Source organism: Theropithecus gelada, chromosome 4 (assembly GCF_003255815.1).
Source record: "Theropithecus gelada isolate Dixy chromosome 4, Tgel_1.0, whole genome shotgun sequence".
In the NCBI taxonomy this organism is placed as follows: Eukaryota; Metazoa; Chordata; class Mammalia; order Primates; family Cercopithecidae; genus Theropithecus; species Theropithecus gelada.
In genome coordinates, this window is record NC_037671.1 from 47613340 (window position 1) to 47634623 (window position 21284).

General features: G+C 34.6%; 1 protein-coding gene across 3 annotated transcripts in view; it reads right to left on the bottom strand.

Annotated features, from left to right (window-relative positions):
* SUPT3H (SPT3 homolog, SAGA and STAGA complex component) overlaps positions 1-21284 on the bottom strand; it is a 538163-nt gene that overhangs the window by 426586 nt on the left and 90293 nt on the right. The window contains exon 3 of one of the 3 annotated variants that reach the window (XM_025383821.1): positions 9401-9454. The exons of the other annotated variants lie outside the window; for them this stretch is intronic. Coding sequence (XP_025239606.1) covers positions 9401-9454 — 54 coding nt within the window. The remainder of the gene's footprint in view (positions 1-9400; positions 9455-21284) is intronic. 3 annotated transcript variants of the gene reach the window in all.

Sequence of the window (21284 nt, forward strand, 5' to 3'; positions counted from 1 at the left end):
ACCCTTCTTAAACCAATTACTGATAAGAAGAATAGAGTCAACATTGTTTCAGTCTGTTTTGTGCTACTATAAGAGATTACCACAGACTGGGTAATTTATAATAAAAATGTATTGTCTCACAGTTCTGGAAGCTAAGAAGTCCAAGATCTGGTGAGGGCCTTCTTGCTGCATCATCCCATAGGTGGAAGGTGAAAGGGTAAGAGAGAAGAGGGAGCCAAACTCGCCATTTTATAATGTCACAATCCTACCCATGAATGTGAAGCCCTCATGGCCTAATCACCTCTTAACCTTTTTCCCATGTGCCCTGAGAATACTCACTGGGGGTGCTTGTGGCTGCAGGATTTACCCTGAGTTAACTTTGCCACAAAATATCTCACTTTTATTATTTTTGCATTGTTCAAATATATTGACTTTGGAAACAAAAAACATCATTCTATTTACAGCATTCTGTTTTTAACAGTGATATTTCCATTTGCAAAACATAGTAATTCTCGATCATGGAAAATCTCAAATCCCAGAAAACGTAGCATTCCTAGGCATGATGTTAACATCGTTCTTGAACAATTGTTGGCCAAAGATTCATTTCTTGAATCCAATTTTTCTGAAATAGATGATTCTGATGAATGAGACAATTCTGATATTAGTTCTGTTTAGACATAACTCCAAGAAGAGTTTTTACATTTTATTTTCACATTGAAAATCAGTCAGATTTTCTTCAGCCTCAAAGAACATGTTTATGTAAAATGAAATGAGCATTGTCAGCAAACTACACTTTTCTAAATGGGAAAAGGGTTAAAAGTCCATTTTCTTTATTACAATGGCAAGTAAATTTCAACATGAGTTTTAGACGGGACAAACATTCAAGCCATAGCAACCATAACTGGCTTAGATTATTCGATATTTCCAAGCAAAATCAGGGCTCTTTGAGAAAGGTAAGTCTTGATCAGTCAAATCAATAGCATCTGTGACAGATATAAACAAACAAAACTTTTGTTTTCTCTTTTTACACCATATCAGAAATAAGAAAAGTTACCAGATTTAAACAGTTATCATTCAGCTTCCATTGCGCTTGTGTTATTTGCATAAGTATGAGTAAATGGATAATTATAAGTCAGTCAGTAAAAGACTTCACAACAAAGGAAGCAACCATTTCAAAAAAGCAAACAAACAAAAATTTGCACTAGGCTGAAATCTGTCTATGGTTGAAATCTGTCTATGTAAAACTAAACCTTCACTATAGGAGCAAAGCATTAAGAAAAAAAATTTATTTGCACATTTTCTAATCTTCGAAAATTTAAGTTATGTGGAATTTAAAGTTGAAAAACAGCAATTAATCATTAATAAAAAATAAGATTTAAGTTACAAAGCTTCAAAGTATCTCTTCCAATAAAATGTCATTTATATAACAAAAATTTTTGTTCATTTTAAAGCTTTTTGAGGCTTAGATAAGCTTGCCTTAAAAATGTAAAGTTTAATTTAAAATAATTTCAAGTACTATGTTACTCTGACAACTGTACTAGAAACCAGATTCCATCAGTCACATTTTAAGCATAGTATTAATTCATAATAGACACATTTTTCTATACTTTTTATAATTTTATACTTATAAATTAGTGTGTATGCTCCAAAAGTGATGCAGTACATTTTAGCATTTGCTTGTTGGGAAGAGATGAGAAAATAAGATGCGTTTATCAGATCCTCCAATTGTGCACCAGAAATACTTTCAAAGTACTTCTGTTGCAACTTCATTTTTAAAAAATTCTTTTCAATGGGGGGAGGGTAAATGAGTAATTACAAAGAAGGGCTGCCTTTAGATAGAGGTTTATCATGTAATTATAATAATGATCATTTAAAAGGATCCAAAATGTCTCCACTAGTTTAAAGGGCTAGGCAGAGTTATTTTTAAAATCAAACGTATGTGCTTTTTCTGTTTATGTCTTTGGAAAGAACATTCTGTATAATGAAAAACATGACCAAATTTTTCACAGTACATCACTATAAAACCCTGTAATTGACTTTTGGGGTTGGTTTACTCTATATCTATTTTTGACCATGTAGAAAACGGCAGTGATGTGGTGAAAGGCCCAAAATTCAAGTCTCATTGCAGGATAAGACTCCATCCTGATTAGTATAGAAGTATCATATTTGTGCTGGGAAATGTGCCCATTCTAATAGAGAAAACTTCAGGGCATAGGAACCACCTCTTTTCTAATCAGGCCATGTAAAAACTAGTAACTATGGTGCCTAGTCTGGGCCTTGGATGGAACGTGGATGTTGTTTACACCAATCCCCTCCATTAAAGGTAGCATAATGTTGGTCTTCAAAACTGATGTTGGAAATGACAGGTTAATTGTAGTTAATCTGATGTAAGGTAACAATGGATGTTACAGGGAAATTATACATTAACCTTTAAACATACAAATTATCATTAGATGGTTCTTTTTCTCTTAACACAGATTAAATAAAGAACTTAATCTCCTTCTAAAAGCTTTGAATTCCATTACTAAGGAAAAAACTAATACGTTACTCCTAACAAAAAGCACTGTTCTTCATCAAAGTCTAAAATACCTCTGAATGGGTACTCCTGCTTTCATCAATAAAATTTACATATTACCAAGTAAAACAAACTTATGTTGTGTGGTATAAAAATCAGCCCTGTAACACCTACCACAGATTTATCTCCTGTGAGTTGACTCAATCATTCCTTCTTTTCAGTAAATAAACTAAATTCTACACAGGGAACTGCAGGCAAGTTTTTCAGAGGCCAAGTGAAAGAATACGTTTCACATGGAAACTTCCAAATTGACAGCTTGCCCATTTTTGGTAGGTATTAAAGGGTCTTCAGCACTTTATGAATTAGTTGTGGTTTACCTAAATAATCATGGCCAAAGCTGCCACGGTCATTGCACATTCAATTTATTCATATCAAAAAAATCAATGTACCTTTAAAAAAATTAACATATTTTCTAAAATTCAGGCTAAATAACAGCTTTCTAGCAGCATTGTTGATTGAATAATCATAATAAATCATTTTTAAAACAGGTATATTAAAATTAGTAAGTCCATTTTATTATAGTCTCTCATAATGTAGATTATCTTTTAATCCCTACATTTTAACAAGTAAAATAATGAATTAACATTAACTCCACAAGATTATTTAACATCTTCCACAATTTCTTGAGAAACAGTTATACAAAGATGTTTGAAGAATATCCTCTTTATGAAAAATAAAAAGCTCCTGAAAATCCTTAAATGAATTGCCTATATGAAAGATCATTTCTGAACAATGAAGGAACTTCTTACCAAGCTGAAAAGAAAGGCAAATAAAATAAGGTAAACAAATATATGACAGCCTGAGCTATATTAGAAGTCAGCAAGATGAAAATCACTGAAAGAGACTTTTGACACAGCTGTGTCAGGTGTCCTGGTCCAATTCCTTGCAATAAATTCCTCATCTAAACAGATGAAACCGCCCACAGTATACTACCTGCACACCACTAGATAGGCCAGCTGATGTTTTTAACTGAAAATAAAGCCAAGAATTAGAAGTATATTTTAATATATATTTTTTTAAAACCTACCAATCAAAAACAAAAGCCCTGGACCAGACAAATTCACAGCTAAATTCTACTAGACATACAAAGAAGAGCTAGTGCCAATCTCAGTGAAATCATTCCAAAAAAAAAAAAACAATCAAGTAGGAACTCCTCCTTTAATCATTCCATGACTCCAGCATCATTCTGATACCAAAACCTGCCAGAGACACAACAAAAAAAAGAAAACTTCAGGTCAATATCCATGATGAACACAGAAGCAAAAATTGTCAACAAAATACCAGCAAACTGAATCCAGCGGCACATGAAAAAGCTAACTGACAATGATAAAGCAGGCTTTATTCTTGTGATGCAAGGTTGGGTCAACATATGCAAATCGATAAATGTGATTCACCACACAAACAGAATTAACAAAATCAGAAAAAAATCCACATGATCATCTCAATAGATGTAGAAAAGGCTTTCAATAAAATTCAACATCCCTTCATGTTAAAAAAAAAACTCATCAATGGCATCAAAGGAACATACTTCAAAATAGTAAGAACCATCTATGACAAACCCATAGCCATTATCATACTGGACAGGGAAAAGCTGGAAGCATTGTCCTTGAGAACTGGAAGAAGACAAAGATGCCACCACTCTCACCGCATCTAGTCAACATAGTACTGAAAGTCCTAGCCAGAGCAATCAGACAAGAGAAGAAATAAAAGGCATTCAAATAAAAAGAAAGGAAGTCAACCTCTCTCTCTTCAAAAATGATATGATTCTATACCTAGAAAAGCTCAGATTCTGCTAGAATGCTCCTAGAACTGGGAAACAAGGTCAGTAAAGTTTCACAATACAAAATCAACATAAGAAAACCAGAAGCATTTCTATATACCAATAATGCCCAAGCTGAGAGCCAAATAAAAAATGCAACCCCACTTACAATACCCACAGAAAGCATCAGATACTCAGGAATACAGCAAACCAAGGAGGTAAAAGATCTCTACAAGAATTACAAAACACTGCTGAAAGAAATCAGCGATGACATGAACAAATGGAAAAACAGTCCATGCTTGTGGACAGCAAGAATCAGTATTGTTAAAATGGCCATACTGCACAAGGCAATTTACAGATTCAATGCTATTCCTATGAAACCACCAATGTCACTCTTCACAGAATTTTTTAAACTATTCTAAAATTCTTATGGAACCAAAAAAGAGCCTACATAGCCAAAGCAATTCTAAGCAAAAAGCAAAGCACATTACTGGCACAAAAACAAATACACAGACCAATAGAACAGAATAGAGAACTCAAAATCAAACCCAAGCACCTACAACCACTTGATCTTCAACAAAGTCAACAATAACAAGTAATGGGGAAAGGACTCCCCATTCAATGAATAGTACTAGGACAACTGGCTAGCCATATGCAGAAGATTAAACCTGGACCCTTTCCTTTCGCCATATGCAAAAATCAACTCAAGATGGATTAAAGACTTAAATGTAAGACATAAAACTACAAAAACTCTAGAAGAAAACCTACCAAGTACCTTTCTGGACATCAACCTTAGCCGAGTTTATGGCCAAGTCCCCTAAAGCGATTGCAACAAAAACAAAAATTGGCAAGTCGAACCTAATTAATCTAAAGAACTTCTGCACAGCAAAAGAAATTATCAGTAGAGCAAACAATGTCTCCTACAAAATGGGAGAAAATATTGGCAAACTATGCCTCTGACAAAGGTCTAATACACAGAATCTATGAGGAACTTAATATGCGAAATCCAACTCCATTAAAAAGTGGGCAAAAGACATGAACAGGAGCTTCTTAAAAGACAACATACAAACAGCCAACAAATATATGAGAAAATGCTCAATATCACTAATTATTAGAGAAATGTAAATCAAAACCACAGTAAGATACCATCTCACAACAGTCAGAATGGTTGTTATTAAAAAGTCAAAAAATAATAGATGTGGATGAGGTTGCAGAATAAAAGAAAGCTTATACACTCCTGGTGGGAATGTAAGTTAGTTCAGCCACTGTGGAAAGCAGTTTGGAGATTTCCCGAAGAAGTTAAAATAGAACTACCATTTGACCCAGCAATCCCACTACTGGATACATACCCAAGGAAAAATAAATCATTCCACCAGCTAGACACCAGCACACATATGTTCAGCACAGCAGGGTTCGTAACTGCGAAGACATGGAATCAACCTAGATGCCCATCAAGAGTGGCCTGGATAAAGAAAATGTGGTACATACACACCATGGAATACTACACAGCAATAAAAAGAATGAATCATGTCCTTTGCAGCAACATGGATGTAGCTGAAGGCCACTGTCCTAAACAAATTAATACAGGAACAGTGAACCAAATACCACATGTTCTCACCTAAAAGTGGGAGCTAAACATTGGGCAGACATGGACATGAAGATGGCAACAACAGAAGGTGGAAACTTCTAGAGGGTGGGTGAGGGAGTGGGGCATAGGTTGAAAAACTACATACTGGGTACTACGTTTACTACCTGGGTGATGAGATAATTCATACACCAAACCTCAGTAACATGCAATTTACCCATGTAACAAACCTGAACACGCATCCCTGAATCTAAAATAAAAATTGGGGGAAAAAAAAGGCTATCATTTGAAAAGCTACAGAAAAGAACAAATGTAAAAAACTGACTTGCTGCATGATGATAAAGGGAATACCATTCTTGTATCCCTACAGTCTCAAATCCAATACAAGAAACAAACATAGTCCCTTCTCACCCCCCAAAAATGTGCTTTTTCTTGCCATGAAATGGTAACCATCACACAAAAGCACCTTGGTGATTTAATAACATTGTATATTATAGCCCATTTTCTATTAAAAATACCACTTGATATAAAGTAAATTTTTAGGAAAATTATGTTAACTTATCAGTAACTTGTACTTAAACATCTATTATGTACATCATTTGAATACTTTCCAGAGGATCGATTCTCCAACATAAAATAAAATTCAAAGAAAACCAGATCCAATTAAATAAGAAAATTCAATTTATAGAAAAAATATTACTTATTTCATTAAGTCAAACATTGTGGTGGTACACCAGAGAAGTAGGAATCTATTAGCAATGAATTAATTAATGAAAAAAGAATGAAAACACCTAATTTTTTAAAAAAATTTATACAAGCATTATAAAACAGAAATGACAAAGCGCATTTAAAACACCGATTGGATCTTGAAATCTGTATTTTTTAGAAACACCCAGAATAAGATTGTATTTCAGAAGAAGTATTTTTTATATACATTTTTATTGTTGTGGTACAACAATTGTTGTGGGTAAAAGTTCACCAGCCAGTCATTTGTCTTTCATTTTCTAACTTCCTCAAGAAAACTGCCTGGGCACAGTGACTCACACTTGTAATCCTAGCACTTTGGGAGGCTAAGGAATGCGGATCACTTGAGATCAGGAGTTCAAGACCAGCCTGGCCAACATAGTGAAACAGTGTCTCTACTAAAAGTATAAAAATTATCCAGGCATGGTGGTGCCCGCCTCTAGTCATTAATAAGATTTAATGAACATTGGTTATAAGGTTCCTGTTGTTTAACTTAATAAAACAAAGCAAAATAGTTCATCAGCTATACCAACCCTAAACTGTCTGGCGCTGCAGTTCTTTTGTGAGTCAGGATAAAGTAAATAAAACACCACTTACTTAAGTCACTATTTGTTATGTTTTCATTACAACAAGTCTAATGTGAGCCTAATTCTTATAATATTTGCTACCAAGAAAGGAAGGGAGGGAAAGAAAGAGAAAAGAAAGAAGAGAGGAAGGAAGGAGAGGAAAGAGACAAATGAAGATGAGGAGGGAGACAAGCAAAATTTAGAAAACAGAACTAGTTTAAAAAAAAGAGAAACTATTTTTAAGTGAGAGAAGGCAAAACATATCAGAATAAATATAAAAAGGATAAACATCTATTAAAGGAAAAAAGTCATTATAATGAGATTAATTTGAATGGAAATTTCCCCTGTGAATTACTGGAGTGAGAAATCAACAGCTCTAGTTACAATGGATTTTCCTTCATACACACACAACTATTTCAAATCCAGTGCATTTCCTCAAGAAAATCTTAATTATTCAGATTAAAGCAATATTTTTGGAAATGAATGAAATACATACAATATAAAAGACCTCACAACAGGACACCTAATATTATCAGTGTATTTTAAATGATCCTCAATTTTAATAAAACCATACTAAACATAATTGAAAATTTTTCTTAGGTAAGACCTTATGTTCTTTCTACATACTTTCAATTCTACATTGTTATATCACAAGAGAAACCTTGTATATTTCATTGTTAGTTTTTCTAAGTTGTTTACAGATGGAGAATGTTTAACTGAACTTTGTCCTGTCAAATAGAATCAACTACCAATTGTTTTGGCTAATGATATTTAGCATGATTCTAGTCTAGCTAGGCCTTAAAATAACTTTCAAACGTTTTTTAACCTTCACACTTTCTGGGATATACAACTTAGCAATCACAACCTTGAGCTAAGCCAAGAAAAGACTGCACATTGAGCAATATTGATGATACATTTAAATACATTAAGGTTAAAATCTAGTGCTTTTGAAAAATCTTCAAATATATAAGGCACACCAAAGTAGGGTTTTTACTTTTACCTTTAGAAATAAATCTGCAGAAAAAGTACTAACAGTATAACATGGCCAAGAAAAAAAAATCATGTAAAATTAGTGTGTTCCCTGCAGCATTCCAACAAAAATTATACCATTTGGATAGAGGTACTGAATATATTATGCATGCAAGAATGTTATGTTTGACCAATTAATCTCCTTAAAGTACTTAAAAAGATCACACTACAACAATAAAATAAATATTTGAGAAGATAAAATATGCCAAAATGTATCTACCAAAAAGTGATCAAAAAGAAACTCATTCATATCTTTTGCACAAATATAAGTCACCTTTCACAGAATTATTGTTCAGAAAGAGTTGCCTCACATTAGAATCCTAACAAAGGTTCTCATATTACACAGTACCACCACGATTTTGTATTTTTAATCAAAAAGTAATATTTGAGAAAAATACACTAGGCTGAATTGACCTCAATCAGTTGGAAGCTTACAGTTATAGCTTGAAAACTTGTAAATGTAACCTGACAATATTTTTTAGAAAGAGAAAAGCCACAAGGAAATTCAATATGGGTTTAGTAGTTACCCCTGGGAGAATTACTTCACAATTCCAAATGCTATATGTTACTGTAAAAATAAAAATTAAAAAATTAGAAACTTAAAAAGAAATTTATAAAATACTTACAATGTGGGCATCATAAATAATGAGTGCTTAGGACTTGGTAAAAATTTCTACTGATTTCATCAAAGTGCTGCTTTACCTCAAACAATCAAGAAATAAAAATCATATACCCTGGAAAACTCAGTTGATATTTTAAAAAATATTTCTAGGATTGATGAAGACACTTAAGTCAAATGCATGTAACAATATGAAAAGACTCAAAAAATTTAAAGAGAAAAATAGCATATTTAAATTAATATTATTTATATGATTTGAATGTATATTAAATTACTAAATGTTATGAGTAGACATTTGATGACATCTACATCCCTAATAATTTTCACATTCAACTAAGTAAACAACTTTTTAAAATCTTCTCATCTGATAAATAAAAATCTGCCTTATATTCAGAGATACTATATTCAGTCATATATAAAAACTCTGAGGCATAAAATGAAAAATATTTTGTCACATATTTACAGAGGTAGCCATTAAGGAACATCTTCTTTACAAATTATGTTGGCATATTCAATAAATGAGTACAGCTTAAGCATTCCTAACCTGAAAATCCAGAATGCTCCAAAATCCAAAACTTTTTGAGCACCAACATGATCTCTACAAGCGGAAAAATCCACAACTGACCTCATGTGACAGGTTACAGTTTACACATAGTCAAAACTGTTCAGTGAACAAAATTATGAAAATTACGGTATAAAATTACCTTCAACCTATATGTATAAGGTATATATGAAACATAAATGAATTTCATGTTTTGACTTGGGTCCAATCCTCAAGATATCTCATTATATACACAAATATTCCAAAATATTAAAAAAAAATTCAAAATCCAAAATACTTCTGGTCCCAAGTATTTTGGATATGAGATACTTAACCTGTATTATTGAAAAGGCTGACTGTGCCACACATATCTCCGATTTTAATTTATATAACGGGTTTGGAGAATATGCATTTTAAGACCTAAAATTCATGCCCTTACCAAGGAATTAACAAGGACATTTAAAATCCCTTACTTCTTCAATCTATTCCTTTTATAGAGCAAAAAGGAAAATATTTAATTCTCTCTCCCATATAAAAATATGCACACATTCTTGCAGATGCATACAAGTGCAATGTTTTTATTGCAAGCTTCAAAACGTTTTTGTTGCAAGCTTTAAAATGATCCTAACATTGTTTGTCGTCTGCCAGGGCAGTAAACTGAAAGTTATTGAATTTAAAAATATATTTGAAAATAGTTGAGATATTAAGAAATTATTTTAAAAACTTAGCTAATATTCAATTTCTTAGTGTTATTCTTCAGTGCCTAATACCTATCTCCTTTGAACTCTCACACTGCAATAGATTAAATATGCACCAACCACATCCAATATATTGCAATGACCTCCACTTGGCAGAGTTACTTCTCTGTCTCTTGACTTTAAATTGGCCAATGATAAATAGGCAGTAGCGACAAAACGTGCCAGTTAAAATCCTAGGCCTTACAAGGGCTTAAGAGGCCCTCTGGAGACACCACCATCACCAAAAGAAAAAGAAAAAAAGCATGACCTACGTTGCCCCCAATCCAAAAATAAAGATGAAAGTCACATGGAATAGCGCCAAGCCAGCCTACCCAAAAAACTGCAATGCGAGGCAGAGCTGCCAACTCACATATAAATAATTGTTGCCACTGACCTACCCATTATTTGCTATGCAACAATAGTAAAAAGAGTTACAGGTGGATTATTCTCATTGACATTAAGGTTGAAACATCAACAGCATATAACAATATAAAATTAGATCTCTTTCCATAGAATCAAAGGCCTTGATATTCAAACTTATCAAAAACAAATGAAATCATTAAGATAAACACATCACTGGAAAAAATTAGTTCTTTCCTTTATCTGGAATACATATATGCAATTATAGTCCTGCTGCTATGACACATGACAGACTTAGAGACCCAAATAATTTATATCTTGTAACTACAATTCACACTTTTAGAAATAAAATGGGGTGTGTGTGGAACACTGAAATTAATGGCAAATCCTACAAAATGTAAAAACGCCATCAAACTTGAATGTCAAATATTTTTCCACTGCTTGGTATCTAAATACATGATTTACAGATCTGCCTAAATAGAGTAAAAACAACAACAACAAAAGACATAAAAGCACAACAGAAACCCCTTAAAGTATTCTGGGTAAATTGGAGGTCATTCAAAATACAATCTCCAAAACATAAAATCATGACATTCTTACATACGTCAACTGACATGAATTTTTATTCTCATTGTAAGCAATTATACAAGTGTGTAGTATACCTACTTGCAAAAAGGGCCTAAAGTAAACTACAGCAGAGGCACATAGAAAACAAAAACCATAACTATTCAACAAAATTAAAATGTTAGATAACTGAGAAGAACGTGTGATGTTTCTGAAAGAAACTTATTTCGGCTAACCTGACAAATTGAATATGGATTTTTACTCTGAACTTCATCCTAGTCAAAATTATTAAATATTTAACGAATATATTGGTTATAAGGTTCCTATTGTTTAACCTAAATAAACGAAGCACAACAAATCATGAGAAAAATGTAACTTTTTTCCTGTATTCAAAAAGATGGGTGTCATGCAGAGCTTTATGAAAGAGAGACATGAACATTATAACTGGAGGTATTGTTCTGGAAAGTCAATCATCTAGAAAGCCAAATAAGTAAAGTTTGGGTATATCATACTCCGATCACCACAGCTAGCAAAAAGAAATCGGAGCAGCATATACTAAAATGTGTTTCAGAGAAGGGTAACTGCAAAACATGGTAACAGGTATCGTCAAATCAAATGGATACCGGATGAACTAAATTTGGGAAACCCTGAGTTGAACAAAATTAAATAGTTTCCTTACTGTAGGACTATTTGGAGCCTTTAATATGGTACATACAGTGTTAAGTACAAATAATACCATATTCCTCATTTGTTTAACTTTCACACCATTTTATCAAGAAGCATCTGAAGGAAAGCCTTATTTAGAACATATTTTAGAAAATGCTAAAGAAACAATTACTTCCTCAGACTGTATACACCATTTTAATCACCAAAATTATTAGTATTGTTGTCTCACCATGACAACTACAATTTGAGAGTCTACTAAGCTCTGAGTATTAGGCACATACTTTATTTCTATTTAAACAGCATCACTTGTAAATCTTTGAAAGTATTATCCCCTCGACCGACATTTGAATAGTTAGGAAAGACAATTTCCGCTACAGATATCCCTTCCACGGTCTGACAGGTAAACAACTAGTCAACCATCAAGCTTCACAGTATCTTTAAGCTATTGCACTTATCACATTATCAATTTAATCATTTGCTTTTTACATTTGCCTCCCAAATGAGACAGATGTTTAAAGGGCAAGGGTTATTGATCATTTCTTAACAATTTTATTGAGATATAACTCACATACCATAAAATCCATCCACTGAATTATACCATTCAATAGTTTTTATTATATTCATAGTTGTGCAACCATCAACACAATCTAATTTCAGAATATTTTCATCACTCCAAAAACAAACGCTGTCCTTTAGCAGTAATTCCTCTATCCTGACCTTACTCACTCCCTGCTCCCAGCCCTAGGCAACCACAAATCTATCTTGTTTCTATAGATTTGCCTATTCTAGATACTACAAATAAGTGAAATCATACAATATATGGTATTTTATGACTGGCTTCTTCAATATAATGTTTTCAAGTTCATATGAAGGGACTTCAACAAGTTAATGGAAAATGTAATTAAAAGATAAAACTAAAAAATTATAAACTTTAACATAAGCTCCAGCAAGGTCAAGACACTTGTAAATGATGATATCAGCCATTTATTACTCTATCCCTAAAGAACTGAGAGTCCTGGGAATTTAGCCATGTCAGTGCAGTGTTTTTTTTATACATTATTAACTACATTTAAAAAAAAAAAAAAGTGGTTGACTGATATGGTTCGGCTGTGTCCCCACCCAAATCTCATCTTGAATTCCCAGGGGTTGTGGGAGGCACCCAGTAGGAGGTGACTGAATCATGAGGGGAGGCCTTTCCCATGCTGTTCTAGTGGCAATAAATAAGTCTCAAGAGATCTGACGGTTTGATAAGGGAAAACCTGTTTTGCTTAGCTCTCATTCTCTCTTTGCTTGCAGCCATCCATGTAACACGGAACTTGCTCCTCCTTGCCTTCCGCCATAATTGTGAGGTTTCCCCAGCCACGAGGAACTGTAAGTCTAATTCAACCTCTTTCTTTTGTAAATTGCCGAGTCTCGAGTATGTCCTTATCAGCAGTGTGAAAATAGACTAATACACTAAACTGGTACCAGCAGAGTGGGGCGCTACTGAAAAGATAACTGAAAATGTGAAAGTGACTTTGGAATTAAGTAACGGGCAGAGGTTGAAACAATTTGGAGGGCTCAGAAAGACAGAAAAATGTGGGAAAGCTTGGAACTCCCTAGAGACTTGGTGAATGGCTTTGGCCAAAATGCTGATAATGATATGGATAATAAACTCCAGGCTCAAGTGGTCTCAGATGGAGATGAGGCACTTTATGGAAACTGAAGCAAAGGTGACTCTTATGTTTCAGCAAAGAGATTGGTGGCATTTTGGCCCTGCCCTAGAACTTTGTGGAACTTTGAACTTGAGACAGATGATTTAGGGTATCTGACAGAAGATATTTCTAAGCAGCAAAGCATTCAAGAGGTGATCTGGGTGCTGCTAAAGGCATTCTGTTTTAAAAGGGAAATAGAGCATAAAAGTTTGGAAAATGTGTAGCCTGACAATGCAATTGAAAAGAAAATCCCATTTTCCAGGGAGAAATTCAAGCTGCAGAAATTTGCATAAGTAACAAGGAGCTGAATGTTAATCCCCAAGACAATGAAGAAAATGTCTCCAGGGAATGTCAGAGGTTTTCACAGAAGCCCCTCCCATTAAAGTTCTGGAGGCCCAGGAGGAAAAAACGGTTTCCTGCGCTGAGCCTAGGGTCCCCGTGGTGTGTGTAGTCTAGGGACTTGGTGTTCTACGTCCCAGGTGATCCAGACATGACTAAAAGAGGCCAAGGTACAGCTCAAGCTGTGGCTTTAGAGGGTGGAAGCCCCAAGTCTTGGCAGCTTCCACGTGGTGTTGAGCCTATGGGTGCAAAGAAGTCAAGAACTGAAGTCTGTGAGCCTCCACCCAGATTTCAGAGGATGCACGGTAATGCCTGGATACACAGACATAAGTTTGCTTTAGGGGCAGGGCCCTCATGGAGAACCTTTGCTAGGGCAATGTGAAAGGGAAATGTGTGGTTGGAGCCTCCACACAGGGTACCTACTGGGGCACTCCCTGGTGGAGCTGTCAGAAGAGGGCCACCATCCTCCAAACCCCAGTATGACAGATCCACGGACACCTTGCACTGTCCATCTGGAAAACCTGCAGACACTAAATTTCACCCCATGAAAGCAGCTGGGAGGGAGGCTGTGCCCTGCAAACAGAGGGGAGAAGCTGCCCAAGACCATGGGAACCCACCTCTTGCATCATTGTGACCTCGATGTGAGACATGGGGCAAAAGGAAATCATATTGGAGCATTAAGATGTGACTGCCCCACTGGATTTCAGACTTGCACGGGGCCTGTAGCCCCTGTGTTTTGGTCAATTTCTCCCATTTGGAATGGCTGCATTTACCCATTGATGTACCCCCATTGTATCTAGGAAGCAACAAACTTGCTTTTGATTTTACAGGCTCACAGGCAGAAAGGACTTGCCTTGTCTCAGATGAGACTTCGGACTGTGGACTTCTGAGTTAATGCTGAAGTGAGTTAAGACTGTGGCAGACTTTGGGAAGGCATGTTTGGTTTTGAAACTGAGGACATGAGATTTGGGAGGGGCTAGGGATGAAATGATATGGTTTGGCTATGTCCCCACCCAAACCTCATCTTGAATGCCCACGTGTTGCGGGAGGGACCAGGGGGAGGTGACTGAATCATGGGGGCAGGTTTTTCCCATGCTGTTCTTGTGATAGTGAGTAAGCATCACGAGATCTGATGGTTTGATAAAGGAAACCCGTTTAACTTGGCTCTCATTCTCTCTCTGCCTGCTGCCATAATTGTGAGGCTTCCCCAGCCATAGGGAACTGTAACTCCAATTAAATCTCTGTCTTTCATAAATTGCCCAGTCTCGGATATGTCTTTATCAACAGCGTGAAAACGAACTAATACATTGAACTTTAAAGATAGTTTAAGATTAGTAAAGAAAAAGAAGTCAGAAGGAGCTGAATCAGGACTGTAAGGTGGATGCCTAATGGTATCTCATGGAAACTCTCACAAAATTGCCCTTGATTGAACGAATGAGCAGGAGTACCGTCCTGGTGGAGAAGGATTCTAGCTTTACCAGGCTTTTTTTTTTCTGCTAAAGCTTTGGCTGACTTTCTCAAAACACTCTAATAATAAGCAGATGTTATCATTCTTTGGCCCTCAAGAAAGTCAACAAGCAAAATGCCTCAAGCATCCCCCAAAAAACTGTTGCCATGACTCTTGCTCTTGACCAGTCTGCTTTTGCTTTGCCTGGACCACTTTTACCTCTTGGTAGCCATGGTTTTGATTGTTCTTTGTCTTTAGGATCATACTAGCAAATACACATTTCAACTCCTGTTACAATTCTTTGAAAAAATGCTTTGAGATCTTGAGCCCATTTGTTTGAAATTTCCACTGAAAGCTCTGCTGTTGTCTGCAGCTGATCTGGGTGCAGCAGACTTGGCACCCATCAGGTGGAAAGTTTGTTCAACTTCAATTTTTCAGTCAAAATTGTATAAGGTGAACCAATTGAGATATCTGTGGTATTGGCCAGTTTCTGCTATTGTCAATCCTCTTCGATAAGGCTACAAACAAGATAAATTTTTTCCTTGAAAATTGATGTAGATGGTCCACTGCTGTGGGCTTCACAACGTCACCTCATCCCTTCATGAAATGAGACATTCATTTGTTAACTGCTGATATCCTGGGGCACTGTCCTCATACACTTTTTGTGAAGCATTAATGATTTCACCATTCTACCACCCAAGCTTCACCATAAATTTGATGTTAGTTCTTGCTTCAATTTGGGCAGAATTCATGTTGCTCTTTTCAAATGGATGTCTTATCCATCTTAGTAACTCAAACGAGATCCTGTCATACATGTTATAACAAGTTAGAGTTTATTTTGTTGTTTAAAAAAAATGTGAAACCCAGGCACAGTATTTCATAATTCACATTTTCCACAAACTTTTAAAAGATCCCTTGTATATCAGTAATTCCTTTTTATTATCAGATAACAATATTTAATTGTATGACTCCTCCACATCTGCTATCCATTTATCAGGTAACAAATATTTGGGTCATTTTTATTTTTTGACTATTAGAAATAATGCTGCTACAAACATCATGTACAAATTTTGTGTGGACTTTTCATTTCTCTTCATTCTGCTTCACCATTAGTGAAACTGCTCAATCATGTGGAAAATCTGTATTCATTTAACCTTTAGGAAAACTGCTAAAAATGTTTTTCAGAGTAGCCACACTGTATCACATTCCCATCAACACTGTAAGAAGGTTTCAATCTCTCCACATTATCATATTTATCTTTCTGATGATAGCTATCCTAGTGGGTGTGAAGTAGTCATCACTGTTGTTTTGATTTGCCAATAGTTAGTGATATTGAGCATCTTTTCATGTGTTTATTTGGCCATTTGTAAATCTTCTTTGGAGAAAAGTCTATTCAGATCCTTTGCTCTTTTTTTAATTGTAATTAAAAAATTTAATTGCAATGTGTTTTAATTGTTGACTTGTAAAAGGTTCTTTATAGATACAAGTAACTTGCAAATTTATGATTTTCAAAAATTTTCTCACATTGAGTGAACTGTGCTTTCACTGTCTTGAAAGTGTCCTTAAAATACAAAAACTTTTAATTACGATGATGTCCAATTTACCTTTTTTCCTTTGGTAGCTTGTTATATCTAAAAACCCTTTGCCAAACTCAAGGTCACTGTGTTGTATCTAAGTGTGTTTTGCCAAACTGAAGGTCATGAACATTTACTCCTGTATTTCTAAACATTTTATAGTTTGAGCTCTTATATTTAGATCTATGATCCACTTTAATATCTATGTACGGCATGAAGAGGTCCAAATTATTTCATGTTGTGCCAGCACCATTTCTTGAAATAGTTATTCTTTCCCTTTTGAATTATTTCAGAACCTTTATCAAAAATCAGTTGATTAGCTGGGCACAGTAGCTCACGCCTGTAATCTCAGCACTCTGAGAGGCTGAGGCAGGTGGATAGCTTGAGCCCAGGAGTTTGAGACCAGTCTGGGCAACACGGTGAAATCCCGTCTCTATTAAAAATATTTTAAAAATTTGCCAGATGTGGTGGTGCATGCCTGTATTCCCCACTACTTTGGGGGCTGAGGTGGGAGGATGACCAGAGTTCAGGATGTCGAGACTGCAGTGAGTTAATCATGCACCCTAGCCTGGGTGACAGAGCAAAACTCTGTTTCAAAAAAAGAAAGAAAAGACGTTGGACATTGTCAACTATTAACTTTTGTATGTATCTATTGAGATGATGCTTTGGTTTTTGTCTTTGCTTCTATTAATGAGGCATATTACATTAATTGATTTTTGGATGCTGAACCAACTTTGCATTCCTGAGATAAATTTCCCTGAAACTTGGTATATATTTTTTATATGTTGCTATTATTTTGTTGAGAATTTTTGTACCTATATTCGTAAGTGGTACTAGTGTACAGCTTTATTTTCTTGCAATTTCTGATTTTTATATCACAGTAATATTAACATCACAAAATAAATTGGGAGATGAAAAAGTAGCGGGCTTGGTGACTGGGAACATGAGGAAGGATTCTAAGATGAAGATAATCTTCTGTTTCTTGGTCTGCTTACTTGTTTCATGACTATGTTCAGTTTTTGAATATTTACTGGTCTATAATATTCTCATAATCTGTGTTATTTTTGAGATGTATGTTTTACTTTACCTTTTTTTAGAAAAAGAAAAAATCACTATGACATATTTCTAAATTTGTTCTTAAGAGTGTTCTTTTAAAATTATCTATTACACATTGTGTAAAATAAGTGTCAGTACTCATCTAAAGTGTCACATCTTGAAAGACAGGAAAAGAATGAAGAACTGTCACAGATTCGAAGAGACTAAGAAGATAGAATATTTAAACGCAATGTGAAATGACAGACTGATTCCTGGAACAGGAAAATTCCATTGGGGGAAAAACTGGTGAAATTTAAATAAGGCCTGTAATTTAATTAATAGTATGATAAAACATAGCATTTCCTAGTTCTCATATTTATACTTTGGTTAGGTAAGTTGTTAACATTAGGGGAAGTTGGGTGAAGAGAATACATAAATTCTTCATTCTATTGTTGCAACTTTTTAGAACGACATAAATTATTTAAAAACAAAAAAGTTTTAAAAATATTACTTTGTGACTGAATAATACATTTATGTAGTTCAATATTCAATAGGTTAAAAAATTTAAAAAGACATACACACTGGAAAGTCTCCCTCCTACTACTGTCTACTAACTATCTAGTTCCCTTATGAAGAACAACCAGTATTATCTTTTTTCTATTCCCTTCCAGAGACTATTTTTTCTAACGTACCATAAGAAAATACATACCTGTCAGGTATGTTTCTTATTCTCCCCCAGAAACAGCTTTTCATAAAACGATTCCAGTCACAAAATTTATGCTAACAATGCACTAAAAGATTCTGCTATAGGGATATTTAGTGCATTACTGTTTATTTTACCAAAAATGTCAACAAATGTAAACATAAAAGACTAAAAGTTTACTAAAAACTGTGTTTGAATAAGCACACTCTGCAGACATATAAATAGAATAATATAGCGCAACTAAATGGAGTTCATATATTAGTACCATTTAACATTTCAAAATTAATGTAAAAAACTACACAGCTTTTCAAAATTATAATATGAAAACAGAAACCTCTCCTATAAAATCTTATACAATATAATCAAATACTACATAAAGAAAAAAGTTCTGCACTAAAAAAGTTATTGTTCATTTGCTTTTGTTGCTTTAGGGTCTGTGAGACAGATTACAATAATGGCCCCAATTCTTCACCCCTCCCCATATCTGTATCTTTTTCCATGTGGTTTTGCAATTTTTGCAATTCTTTTCACTTAAGGGGTCAGCGTCTATTTCCCACTCATTGAACCTTAGCTGATTTTCCGATTTACTCTGGCCAACAGATTAAAGTGACGGCACACTAGCTACAAGATTAGGCTTTAAAATGTATTGCATTTTTTGGTCTTTATTACATCTCTCCCATTATCAGGAGAACATACCTACTACATGATGAGAGAGTAAAACCGGGTCAACCAGTTACTCTGATTAAGGCCATCCAAAATCAGCAGAGCTGCCTAGCCGACCATCATAGACACAGGACCAATAAGGACTTAACTGTTGCATGCCACAGAGACTTTGAACTGCTTTGTGATATTGCATTACCGTAGCAATAGATAACTGATATGAGATACTTAACTATATACTACTTAGTACCCTGGTCATCAGAAACTACTTTTTAATTACAATACTTCCAAAGATAAAACACATTTCAATTCTCTATAAGCTTTTCTTATGATTTTATATTTATATTACATAAAACTCTTTATCCAATGTAAACTCATTATATTAAATCATTTAATCTAATGTAACATTATTTAATAATCACTTATTCTTGCTTTGTGATGCTTATACTAAATTCTTAAATGCAACTGAATTCATTTTGGGACTCTCCATTTTATTCCACTAATGTCAAATTATTATTAGTTTAAGATAAACTCCAATACTTCATAGAAACACTTTTCTCTATTAGAAGTGTCCAAATTATACATAGCTATTTTTATGTTACTGCATAACAATATTACAATTATTTTTCCTTTACAAAGAAAAGGAGGTTTGGATTAGAATTATTATCTAGAATTAGTACTTCTAATATGTATGGAATCCTCAGGCTACAATAAACATACAGGTTTATATGGAACATATCCCAGAAGAAAAGAGAATTTTTTTTTGTACCAGTGAAAATCGTTGACAGTCAGTGGGATGGATACAATCCTTATCTCTATCCATAAACTTTCCACCACAAACAGATCCGGAGGGCCACAGACCCTCCAAAACTGTAGACATATGGTGAAGCAACAGGCAGGCATTCAAGTAGGCGGGAATTATTACATGACTCTGAGTAAAGCATTACCCTATAGGAACTCAGAAGAATACAATTTTTGGTAGAACTCCATATTCTCTGTGTAGGGATTTAGACACACACAATTCCAAATATGATGTGGATCTCCCATTAGAAGTGACAGACTGGATAAAGAAAATGTGGCACAGAAGGAAAATGACCTCCTTATAACAACTAGCTAATTAACTAGCTTCCAAAGCCACTAACAGTAGCTTACAAAGTCACAGCTGTTACTTTTTCAAACAACTAAATGTTGATTTCATTTTAAACGTCATTTCAAAAGAATTAATGATTTCCTCAAAGCACTACAATTTATACAGCATGGAATACTATGCAGCCATAAAAAAGGATAAGTTTATGTCCTTTGCAGGGACATGGATGAAGCTGGAAACCATCATTCTCAGCAAACTAACACAGGAACAGAAAACCAAACACTGCATGTTCTCATTCATAAGTGGAAGCTGAACAATGAGAACACATGGACACAGGGAGGGGAACATCTCACACTGGGGCCTGTGGGGGGTGGTGGGGGGCTAAGGGACGGATAGCATTAGAAGAAATACCTAATGTCGATGACGAGTTCATGGGTGCAGCAAACCATGATGGCACATGAATACCTAAGTAACAACCTGCATGTTCTGCACATGTATCCCAGAATTAAAAGCATAATTTAAAAAAAAGAAAATATACTTTAATGATATTCAAGTCTACACAGGTCTTTTTCCAACTATGGTATATAACAAAAATCCTATAATGAACATGTTAAGTATAAACTGTTGCCTTTCAAAATTCCATCATTATCCTATTCCACAAAAGTATTAGCAACTATGAAAATAAGTGGGTGGGAATGTGTAATCCAAAAATATTTGGGCAAAGAAAAAGCCCACTATGACTAAAACAAAATGGCAAATGACTTCATCTTCTTTTGGAAAATGACCTCATTATGACAACTAGCTAACTAACTAGCTTCCAAAGCCACTAACAGTAGCTTACAAAGTCACAGCTGTTACTTTTTCAAACAACTAAATGTTGATTTCATTTTAAATGTCATCTCAAAAGAATTAATGATTTCCTCAAAGCACTACAATTTATAAGCAAGAATTACATAGAGTACAATAAAAAGTCTATGACTTGTTCATTACAGATTATAGAAAATGACAGAACAATCATTTA